This window comes from Borostomias antarcticus, assembly GCF_949987555.1.
Source record: "Borostomias antarcticus genome assembly, chromosome: 9".
NCBI classification, from domain to species: domain Eukaryota; kingdom Metazoa; phylum Chordata; class Actinopteri; order Stomiiformes; family Stomiidae; genus Borostomias; species Borostomias antarcticus.
Genome location: NC_140242.1, coordinates 1,518,255 through 1,530,754, shown reverse-complemented (window position 1 = coordinate 1,530,754; position 12,500 = coordinate 1,518,255). Strand labels below are relative to the sequence as shown.

Below are 12,500 nucleotides of genomic sequence, written 5' to 3'. Positions count from 1 at the left end.
GTAACCATGCTAATGTAACAGTATTGCTATATATTGTAGAGTACATTGCTCTACAATTCAGAAGGAAAGCATACACACACTGAGCTTGAAAGCATCTTGTGACTTCAGCGGTGACACCCACTCGGTGCTCATCCAGGCACTTGTCATCTCCTGCCTGGACTACTGCAATTCTCTCCTTGCTGGGGCCCCGGTGTCAGCCATTAAACCTCTGGAACTTGTCCAGAAAGTTGCAGCTCGCCGGGTGTTCAACCACCCAAAGTTTTCCCACACAACTTCCTTTCTCCGTTCTCTACACTGGCTCCCTGTAGCAGCTCACATCCAGTTTAGAACTCTGGTACTAGCCTACAGGGCAATGAAAGGAACAGCCCCCTCCTACCTCCAGGCCATGGTCAAACCCTACACCGCCTCAGGACCACTACCCTAAGCTACCTCAAGTCGAATGGTTGCCCAGTCACTCCAAGGCCCCTGCGATCGATCGACACGGTCACGGCTCCCCACAGTGGTGGAATGAACTGCCCACTGACGTCAGGACAGCAGAGTCGATGCCCATCTTTCGCCGCAGGCTCAAAACTCACCTCTTCAAGAAGTACTATTAAGATCATCCCTCTTAAGCACATATTGTATTTTTAGTTTGCTATTCTTGCACTTTGCCTTCAGCACTAGATTATGCTCTTTAGAAAAGAGATGCACTTGTGAGTTCTGGCAAGTAGTACATTAGCTTTTCCTACTTTAAATGCAATTATTGTAAGTCGCTTTGGATGAAAGCATCAGCTAAATGACTGTAATGAAATGTCCTCTTTCCTACAAAGGATATTATCTGTACATAATAGGACCTGAAGAAAATACTTATCTGGTAGAACTACCCACAAGAATGTGCCTGACCTCCCAAAAAACGTAATAACAAATCACTTCTGGTTAATTCCCTTCAATGGGAAAGTTTTGTGGTGGTGATGCTAGTGTGGAGTTATCCCTGGGACTGTACATCATGATTAGCAGAGCTGACAACACATTTGTGTTCAGTCACAGAGTGTAAACTGAGAACTTGTTCAAACCAGATGTCAATATGAATGACCACTGATGTGTTCACAGAGGTCCCAACTGAAGGGTAGGTCATGAGCTGTAGAACATTCTGGATTGAAAACACTTTGATTACTGCAAGGCTGAGGATGGACAACCACTGAAGAGGACATCCTGTGCAAGTTAAGGCATTAAACTATGCCACAGTGTGTGTCTAATTTAACATTAGCTTCATGAGATTCGCACACAACTACTCATAGAGAGCATTCGGTTCAGTCCTTTGAAGTTCAGCCTGTTCTATTCCATATGTCTCCATCTTTCTATGACTCTTTGAAAAAAGATGTGACCTAATTGGAAAGACTTGATTAACGTCTGGCAGAAGGGAGCGTTGTGATTCAGGGTTTTTCTCTGTCGAAGGCTCCTCTGCATTCATCTAGTCCTGTTCCTCAGAATAACCGTCAGAAGCCTTAAATCTTAACTGAAAGATTCAGATTGCTGACAGTAGCCAAGATTTATCAAAAAAGCAATTTACAATTAATGGCATGAGTTATATTGCTACAGAAATGTTGGGTGTGTGTCCTAATATCTCCTATATACAGAAAACAATATGTATCTATATATAATACATTTAATTTCAGATTTTTCTCCCGTTTTCTCCCAATTTGTTTGCTTATTGACCCTACATACACTATATGGCCAAAAGTATTCACTCACCCATCCAACAGATGACAGAGCGGGGTCGGGGTCTGAGGCACATAGTGCGCAGAGGTCGCCAACTTTCTGCAGAGTCAATCGCTACAGACCTCCAAACTTCATGTGGCCTTCAGATTAGCTCAAGAACAGTGCGTAGAGAGTTTCATGGAATGGGTTTCCATGGCTGAGCAGCTGCATCTAAGCCATAGATTACCAAGTGCAATGCAAAGCGTCGGATGCAGTGGTGTAAAGCACGCCGCCACTGGACTTAATACTAGCACTAGTATAACGCTGTCAGTATAACTGGTCGTTGCATCAGTAGGCCTACAACAGACTTGTAAAAAGAAAGTTTAGCGCACACAACGGATGCCATATATGTAGTAAATCAGAACCATCAGAACCATTGGGACGGACATAGCCAGACTCAGCCATAGCCTCTCCAAACACAACGCAGGCCTGTACACATAAAACATAATAATCAACACACGAACGAGCAGAGGACAGACCGACAGACTTCAACCATAGTTATATTAATAAATAATATATTCTTACCTTAACAGTGACCAAACGTTCTCTCTTTCTTGCATTCGTCTGTGTGAAGTCCTTAAAGGACAATGCTTGTTTTTGACATATTTACGACATATTATAAGACGTTTGACTCACCGAGATTACTTTGGTGTAATTAGGAGGCCTGTAGAAGAAATGTAAAATCCAGTGCGAGCCAGTATATCCATGTAATGGCGGCGGACGGGGCACCGAGAATGCAGTTTCTAAAAATCTATTTTCTGCTGCGAAACGGTTGTTTTCATCAATCTGTCTTTATGAATCGCTAGTTGTGCTTACATAGAGCGTAGGCCTGTTGTGGTTGTTCACATGCCTCTGTAATATGATTTTAAGAAACGTCTTTCGAAACGAAATAGCTTCCCCACTTGCTCCAGCACGCATGCGCACAGCGCGCAATCGTTGCTCCAGCAACGTGTTTACGTTTTTGGGCTCCACTTTGGTATTTTCACTTCATTTTGCTGTCTCGCGTGTTGGATTCCCGGGCTAGTAATGTAAGTGATAAGTGAGTGACGTCGTGACTGATCTTGATATTGTTTGGTGCGTCAAAGTTGTTCGGCACCACGACTAGACAGTGATGAGGCCAGAGGACTGAGGTGACTGGACTCCATTATCCTGTCTTGTGTTCGCTCGGCTGTTTCTTGTTGTCGCAATTATTTGACGTCACACAAAACACGTGCTAGAGAGACTAGAGGGACTAAAGAAACAAGAGACCCTAGAGGGACTAGAGATACCATAGAGAGAGACTAGAGAGACGGAGGGACTAGAGATACCATAGAGAGAGACTAGAGAGACGGAGGGACTAGAGATACCATAGAGAGGGACTAGAGGGACTAGAGAGACTAGAGGGACTAGAGAGACTAGAGAGACTAGAGGGACTAGAGGGACTAGAGGGACTAGAGGGACTAGAGAGACTAGAGAGACGGAGGGACTAGAGATACCATAGAGAGAGACTAGAGGGACTAGAGAAACTAGAGGGACTAGAGGGACTAGAGGGACTAGAGAGACTAGAGGGACTAGAGATACCATAGAGAGAGACTAGAGAGACGGAGGGACTAGAGATACCATAGAGAGGGACTAGAGGGACTAGAGAAACTAGAGGGACTAGAGGGACTAGAGGGACTAGAGAGACTAGAGGGACTAGAGGGACAGAGGGACTAGAGAGACAAGAGGAACTAGAGAGACTAGAGAGACTAGAGGGACTAGAGGGACTAGAGGGACTAGAGAGACTAGAGGGACTAGGGAGAGGGACTAGAGGGACTAGAGAGACTAGAGAGACTAGAGGGACTAGAGGGACTAGAGGGACTAGAGAGACCAGAGGGACTAGGGAGAGGGACTAGAGGGACTAGAGGAAGGAAGATCAGGGGTGAGAGTCTGGGCCAGGGCAGGAGGCCAGTGTGGGGGAGCAGGGACTGAGTCTGGGGGCCGAGGCCCAGGCCGGGAGCAGGGGCTGAGTCTGGGGGCCGAGGCCCAGGCCGGGAGCAGGGACTGAGTCTGGGGGCAGAGGCCCAGGCCGGGAGCAGGGGCTGAGTCTGGGGGCAGAGGCCCAGGCCGGGAGCAGGGGCTGAGTCTGGGGGCCGAGGCCCAGGCCGGGAGCAGGGACTGAGTCTGGGGGCCGAGGCCCAGGCCGGGAGCAGGGACTGAGTCTGGGGGCAGAGGCCCAGGCCGGGAGCAGGGGCTGAGTCTGGGGGCAGCAGCCCAGGCCGGGAGCAGGGGGCAAGCAGGGCGGAGAGGGCCACCATAACAGTTATATAATACACACTGTTCATTCAGGTAACCATGCTAATGTAACAGTATTGCTATATATTGTACAGTACATTGCTCTACAATTCAGAAGGAAAGCATACACACACTGAGCTTGAAAGCATCTTGTGTCTTCTGTGTTGACACCCACTCGGTGTTCATCCAGGCACTTGTCATCTCCTGCCTGGACTACTGCAATTCTCTCCTTGCTGGGGCCCCGGTGTCAGCCAATAAACCTCTGGAACTTGTCCAGAAAGTTGCAGCTCGCCGGGTGTTCAACCACCCAAAGTTTTCCCACACAACTTCCCTTCTCCGTTCTCTACACTGGCTCCCTGTAGCGGCTCGCATCCAGTTTAGAACTCTGGTACTAGCCTATAGGGCAATGAAAGGAACAGCCCCCTCCTACCTCCAGGCCATGGTCAAACCCTACACCCCCTCCGGACCACTACCCTAAGCTACCTCAAGTCGAATGGTTGCCCCGTCACTCCAAGGCCCCTGCGATCGATCGACACGGTCACGACTCCCCACGGTGGTGGAATGAACTGCCCACTGACGTCAGGACAGCAGAGTCGCTGCCCATCTTTCGCCGCAGGCTTAAAACTCATCTCTTCAAGAAGTACTACCAGGATCATCGCTCTTAAGCACATATTGTATTTTTAGTTTGCTATTCTTGCACTTTGCCTTCAGCACTAGATTATGCTCTTTAGAAAGGAGATGCACTTGTGAGTTCTGGCAAGTAGTAGTACATTAGCTTTTCCTACTTTAAATGCAATTATTGTAAGTCGCTTTGGATGAAAGCATCAGCTAAATGACTGTAATGAAATGTCATCTTTCCTACAAAGGATATTATCTGTACATAATAGGACCTGAAGAAAATACTTATCTGGTAGAACTACCCACAAGAATGTGCTTGAACTCCCAAAAAACGTAATAAGAAATCACTTCTGGTTAAAGGAATATGCTCGTTTTTGACAACCTGGACCTTATTTACGACATATTATAAGAAGTTTGACTCACCCAGATCACTTTTTTGTTGTTCGGAGGCCTGTAGAAGAAATATAAAATCCAGCGCGAGCCAGTATATCCATGTAATGGCGGCGCACGGGGCATAGGGAATGCCGTTTCTCAAAATCCATTTTCGGCCGCTAAACGGTTGTTTTCATCAATCACATTGCATGAATCGACAGTTGATATTCCTCTACGCCAGCCATTGTTGTTTTGGTTCCAAATAAGGGGTCTTGATCCTCTGTAACATGATCTTTACAAGCCTCTCCCCCACTTGCTCCAGCACGCATGCGCACAGGCCAGCGCGCAGACTTGCTATTCCGATGTGTCGTTATTTCTCGAGACTTCCAGACGTGCATCGTCTGGCCTCAAGTCCCACTCAGAGCAACAAATGCATTCCTCCTCTGTTGGCATAGGGTGACAATGTAGGCAAAAACACCACCAGTTACCATCTCTTCGGGAGCGTGCAGCGGTTTGTTCTCGAGCCAGCTGTTCCTCTCTCTGTCTCCTCACCCTCCTTTCAAGGAGCTCTTCGTCCGTATACTCTGGCTCAAAACGATATGGACGTCCGTCATATTCTAATTCATTTTCTAGATCCTCTAAATCTGACAAATATTCAGCCATATTGCACACAATATTCTAGGCACCAACAATCCGATCGTAGCGCAGAGAATGTGAGCCGCGAGTGTAGCCTACAGACGGAGAATAGCAAGTCTGCGCGCTGGCCTGTGCGCATGCGTGCTGGAGCAAGTGGGGGAGAGGCTTGTAAAGATCATGTTACAGAGGATCAAGACCCCTTATTTGGAACCAAAACAACAATGGCTGGCGTAGAGGAATATCAACTGTCGATTCATGCAATGTGATTGATGAAAACAACCGTTTAGCGGCCGAAAATGGATTTTGAGAAACGGCATTCCCTATGCCCCGTGCGCCGCCATTACATGGATATACTGGCTCGCGCTGGATTTTATATTTCTTCTACAGGCCTCCGAACAACAAAAAAGTGATCTGGGTGAGTCAAACTTCTTATAATATGTCGTAAATAAGGTCCAGGTTGTCAAAAACGAGCATATTCCTTTAAGTGTTGTGGTGGTGATGCTAGCCATGGAGCTATCCCTGGGACTGTACATCATGATTAGCAGAGCTGACAACACATTCTTGTTCAGTCACAGAGTGTAAACTGAGAACTTGTTCAAACCAGATGTCAATATGAATGACCACTGATGTGTTCACAGAGGTCCCAACTGAAGGGTAGGTCATGAGCTGTAGAACATTCTGGATTGAAAACACTTTGATTACTGCAAGGCTGAGGATGGACAACCACTGAAGAGGATACCCAAGTTAAGGCATTAAACTATGCCACAGTGTGTGTCTAATTTAACAGTAGCTTCATGAGATTCGCACACAACTACTCATAGAGAGCATTCGGTTCAGTCCTTTGAAGTTCAGCCTGTTCTATTCCATATGTCTCCATCTTTCCATGACTCTCAGAAAAAAAAGATGTGACCTAATTGGAAAGACTTGATTAACGTCTGGCAGAAGGGAGCGTTGTGATTCAGGGTTTTTCTCTGTCGAAGGCTCCTCTGCATTCATCTAGTCCTGTTCCTCAGAAGAACCGTCAGAAGCCTTAAATCTTAACTGAAAGATTCAGATTGCTGACAGTAGCCAGCAAGATTTATCAAAAAAGCAATTTACAATTAATGGCATGAGTTATATTGCTACAAAAATGTTGGGTGTGTGTCCTAATATCTCCTATATACAGAAAACAATATATCTATATATAATACATTTAATTTCTGATTTTTCTCCCGTTTTCTCCCAATTTGTTTGCTTATTGACCCTACATACACTATATTGCCAAAAGTATTCACTCACCCATCCAACAGATTAGGATGAATTAGAGTGGAGACTGCAAGCCAGGCCTTCTCATACAACATCAGTGTCTGACCTCACAAATGCACTTCTGGAAGATGGGTTTTCCCACACAACTTCCGCCCATCCAAAGATGCCCATCCACATCCATTGTATGACCAAAACGGTGGTAGAGCAATTATCAACTTTCTCGAAAATGCTAGCTTTGTCAACGTTTTGATCTGAACCATTGTATATGATCATAAGTAACCTTAAAACAGGGCTAAACATGCATTTTCCCTTTACTACTCCTTTAAGAAGAGTTTGAACGCGGTAGCAACGTCTGTGACACTGGTCAGGATCGATGTATGTCTCAGGAGCAGCAGGTCGGTCAGATGATGGAACCTTTTTCAATACGTTTTATTTCTGACTTCAGAGCATTTCTAAAGGAACGTAGCTGTGCTGGAAAATCAGGCGAAAGATCAGTGGGGGGGCCTCTTCTGCAGCAGGGTCAGCCTGGCCTGCCTGCACCATGCAAGCTGCAGCCATGTCCTCCGGCTCAGTAACGCTAGCGCATGGATGCTGCTAGCAACACCAGGTGCTCCAACGACGGCTGACTCAGTGCTAGTGCTGCCTGCATCCTTCCTAGCGATAGTCGCTGCTGCATTAGTTTGATTTGTTAGAAAATATTATATCTTGGGTAGTTTTGCTATATTCTGTTATTTTCTGTTCGGTTCATGCCGTTTTTGGGCTCCACTTTGGTATTTTCGCTTCATTTTGCTGTCTTGCGTGTTGGATTCCCAGGCTAGTAATGTAAGTGATAAGTGAGTGACGTTGTGACTGACGTCGTGACTGACCTCGCGTTAGCGAATGGTATTGTAAAGTAGGGAACTTTACAGTTTGTGCTTACATGGGTTAAACGTAATTACATAGCTTGTATGTTAGCTGCCGTGAGAGCAGCATGAAACATTGCTGTACATACCCGCCTACTCCGACATTGATATTGTTTGGTAAATGGTAAATGGTAAATGGACTGCACTTATATAGCGCTTTTCCACCTTAGCAGCACTCAAAGCACTTTACAATGGCCTCTCATTCACCCATTCACACACACATTCACACACCAATGGCGGTAGCTGCCATGCAAGGTGCTAACCTGCTCATTGGGAGCAATTGGGGGTTAGGTGTCTTGCTCCAGGACACTTGGACATGTGTACAGTCGGAGCTGGGATTCGAACCACTGACCCTTCGATCATTGAACGACCCGCTCCAGGGCTTGGTGCGTCAAAGCTGTTCGGCACCACGACTAGACAGTGATGAGGCCAGAGGACTGAGGTGACTGGACTCCATTATCCTGTCTTGTGTTCGCTCGGCTGTTTCTTGTTGTCGCAATTATTTGACGTCACACAAAACACGTGCTAGATGTTTACCAACGCCTCCACTCTGACGTCGTTACCACAGAAACCACGTCAGATTGGTCGATAATGTGGCCCGGTCTGAACTGAGCCTAATCCGATTTGGACACTTGCTAAAAACAGTGTGGACAGTCAGACTTTGATTTGGAATCTTATCTTTGGATAAAAGCGTCAGCTAAATGACTGTAATGTAATGTAAATGTAATGGAACATAGGCTACACGGCAGGGGCTTTTTCATGTCAGACGAGTGTGACCCATGTGTGGTGATGTTCTGACCCATGTGTGGTGATGTTCTCTGCAGGAACATCCAAACTAGGAATATGTGGATGTTCATCTGAGCCTCGGAGGAGCAGGGAGCATGGTAACTACTTCCAGACTGGAGTGTTTGAACAGACCACGCACGTTTCCTCAAAGGACAGGTGGTTTCTGGGTAATTGGTGTCTCTTTCCCTGTAATTACTGAGGTGGCGCTCGACTGAGGATATTTCTTGTGCTAACACCTCTCATCTAGGCTCTGCTGCAGTTTCATTAAGAACAAGAGCCAGCATGGTCCTGCGCCAGGTCCCTGTCCTATAAGCTGAGGCATGCCTTCATTCAGGTCCTCTGTCATGGCCCTGGTATGGCTTTCACAAGAGAGAGAGAGAGAGAGAGAGACAGAGAGAGAGAGAGAGAGAGAAAGAAAGAGAGGGGGGGGGGCGGAGGGAGGGAGAAGTGGAGAGAAAGGATAATGAGACAGGAATAGAGAGAAGAGATACACAGAGAGCAGAAGACATACACAGAGAGCAGAAGAGATACACAGAGAGCAGAAGAGATACACAGAGAGCAGAAGAGATATACAGAGAGCAGAAGAGATATACAGAGAGCAGAAGAGATACACAGAGAGCAGAAGAGATACACAGAGAGCAGAAGAGATATACAGAGAGCAGAAGAGATATACAGAGAGCAGAAGAGATACACAGAGAGCAGAAGAGATATACAGAGAGCAGAAGAGATATACAGAGAGCAGAAGAGATAGACAGAGAGCAGAAGAGATAGACAGAGAGCAGAAGAGATACACAGAGAGCAGAAGAGATACACAGAGAGCAGAAGAGATATACAGAGAGCAGAAGAGATACACAGAGAGCAGAAGAGATACACAGAGAGCAGTAGAGATACACAGAGAGCAGAAGAGATACACAGAGAGCAGAAGAGATACACAGAGAGCAGAAGAGATACACAGAGAGCAGAAGAGATATACAGAGAGCAGAAGAGATACACAGAGAGCAGAAGAGATACACAGAGAGCAGAAGAGATACACAGAGAGCAGAAGAGATACACAGAGAGCAGTAGAGATATAAAGAGAGCAGAAGAGATACACAGAGAGCAGAAGAGATACACAGAGAGCAGAAGAGATATACAGAGAGCAGAAGAGATACACAGAGAGCAGAAGAGATATACAGAGAGCAGAAGAGATACACAGAGAGCAGAAGAGATACACAGAGAGCAGAAGAGATATACAGAGAGCAGTAGCAAAAGAGCAAAAGAGAGAAAGGTTCCATACATGACGGTACCACTGCGGATGGTCTAATCTAGAAGATGACCTCATTCTCAGGTTCACATGGAGACCAGTCCTCCTCAGGAGGTGGTCTCTAAACCCGGGGGACGTTTCCTGTGCTCTTACCCAGCAAACATGCAACGTCAGGGAGACGTTCAGATCATGTCTTAATAACGTCCGTCGGCCCTGAACCCCGTTTGTACGTCTGCTGGACCCCTCAATATTCAAACGTCTGGCTTGGACCCCTCTAAGACGTCTGTGGACGTGCAGAACGGGTTCAATATCTGAACGTAAAAAAAAAAACATTCATTCTGGCTCCTAATTGGATGTCTTTGGACGTCCGAAACAGACAAAAAAGACATCTAAAAGACGTCTTTTAGACGTGTCTTTGCTCAGTGGGTAGACTCTGCCTCGGAGAGACCAAATACATCTATCTCCAAACCTTCAGAGCACTCATTACCATAAAGAATAGATTTGCAAACGTACCAAATAGCATGTGAGAGGAACAAGCTGGTTTTAACTGAGGGCCTCTCTAGAGTCTCCTCCTGTAGTTGCGTAGCACGCAGGGTTCCTGCCAGGCGTTCTGATAAGACGGCCTACATGTTCTGCGTCATTCTACTGGTTTATTGGCTTATTAGCAGTGTTGTGTTCTCTCTCTGTGGATTTTATTGGCCATAAAAGAGCAAACTGTACTAAGAAAACACACGGTTATCCATCTGACAACTCTGTGGATCGGCCTCGCAATCGTCAACTGCAAAACATCCTTTGTAAGCTAATCATTAGTGATAGCCTCCTGATGTTTTATTCACCTTTATTTACAGACATGCCAAAGAGGAAGGAAGAGAAGAGATATAAGACAAGGGATGGACTGACTAGAGAGAGAGAGAGAGAGAGAGAGAGAGAGAGAGAGAGAGAGAGACTATTATGGGAGATACCGTAGCTTGTCTGAGACAAACAGAGACAGCTGAAGGGAAGGCGTGTTGCTGTCCATGGTGCTGGGGCACTCTGCTTTCAGCCCGGTGACTGCGCTGTGTGTGTGTGTGTGTGTGTGTGTGTGTGTGTGTGTGCATGTGTGTGTGTGTGTGTGTGTGTGTGTGTGTGTGTGTGTGCCTATACAGCATCTGCCCAGAGCAATGAAAAACCTGAGGTATCAGCAGTTTGTGAAACACGCACACGAGTGCACCGCCCACATCTACAACCGCGTCACTCACCTACGTACTGTACACTAAACCACACGCTCACACGTTAGTATGCAAATGATGCTCTCTCTCTCTTTCTCTCTCTCTCTCTCACACACACATACACGCACGTATACACATAGGTGCTACACACATCACCATAACGGTGTTTGTAGGGTAACTTAGCATCAGGGCAGACATGCGGCCCGTGGCCCTCCCCATCTGACCCGTTAATGAAACATATGTTTCTACATGCATGCATTAACTCCATCCATACAGACTGAGGAGCCTAAACCTATGAAAACATACAGGTCAGGGCGTCTCAAAAATATCCTAGTGTGTAATTTTGCTTCTATCAAACAGGTTCATATTTCTGCAGGTTGCTAAATCGGGCAGCAACATTAAAACAAGTCCGTCGACATGTAGGTAGAATACAATAGGCGACATAGAGAGAGATATCAGGGTCTCTCTCTCACCCTAGGTTAAACCTGACAGGGATGGTCTTGTGTATCCTGTTACCTCAGTTTTCCCTTTTCTTCGGCCGCGCTCCTACTGTGCAGATGTGTCGCTCCACTAACGTATAGCCGGGACCCTCACAGAGAACTGCCCCTCTCTGCCCCTCACTGCCCCTCTCTGCCCTCTCCCCTTTTAAACCAAGTTGCCCTGCATAATAACCACATAGTGGAATAGTCATGATAAACCCGCATCATCATTTACACGTCAGATAAGTAAATTAGCTTGTGTGTGTGTGTGTGTGTGTGTGTGTGTGTGTGTGTGTGTGTGTGTGTGTGTGATCGCTTCAGATGGAGGGCGTCTAGCTGATATGCTGAATGCTGAATCCTATCTTTTGGATGAAAGCATGGATGTGATACCGCAGGGTGAATTGGATGGAGAGATGGTCCGTTTAGCTTAATGTGGAATGCAGAGCCGTCTTTTATAACATATCCTGTTCGGGCATACAACACATGCTCCTGTAAGTGAGGCATGCAGTGTGGACAGTGTGTGGAAGTGTTCAGTAGCTTATTATTGGCACACTCACCTCAAACAAGGGTCCAATTTTATTTTTCTCCAAATACGACTGAATTCTTGATTGCTGTTGATACGCCATGAAGAACCTGGATGTCTTGCATTTAACGTTGCTGGGCTAAAATAAAACGTTGGGACACGACTATGCATTCACTCACACGAGACGATTCGGACACCTATGAACTGTAAAACTGTCGCAAAGTATACTGCTAAATATACCACCGCGCTGCATAGGGCGTCAGGCGCGGCGAGTTCGCTCCACCGCGTCGCACATAGTGGAAAGTGGGACTCTGCGCTTCTTGTCTTGGTCACTACGGACGGGACCGTCCCCACCGAGACGCTAATTAGGCGACGGCTTCCTTCTTGAAACCAGTAGCGAAGACTGCTATTTGATGGTGATTTGAAATCTTCCGCTCATTGGCTGAGTCAGTGTTATCAGAACAACGGACACTCCTCCCAATTATCCGTGTCCAAAGG

General features: G+C 46.5%; 1 protein-coding gene across 1 annotated transcript in view; it reads right to left on the bottom strand.

The window, feature by feature from the left end:
• cUnh8orf34 (chromosome Un C8orf34 homolog) overlaps positions 1-12,105 on the bottom strand; it is a gene marked incomplete at both ends in the record, with an annotated part of 70,176 nt that extends 58,071 nt beyond the window's left edge. Inside the window, 1 exon segment of the mRNA XM_084443500.1 lies at positions 12,037-12,105. Within this exon segment, the coding sequence (XP_084299626.1) occupies positions 12,037-12,105 (69 nt within the window).
• Positions 12,106-12,500: the final 395 nt, after the last annotated feature.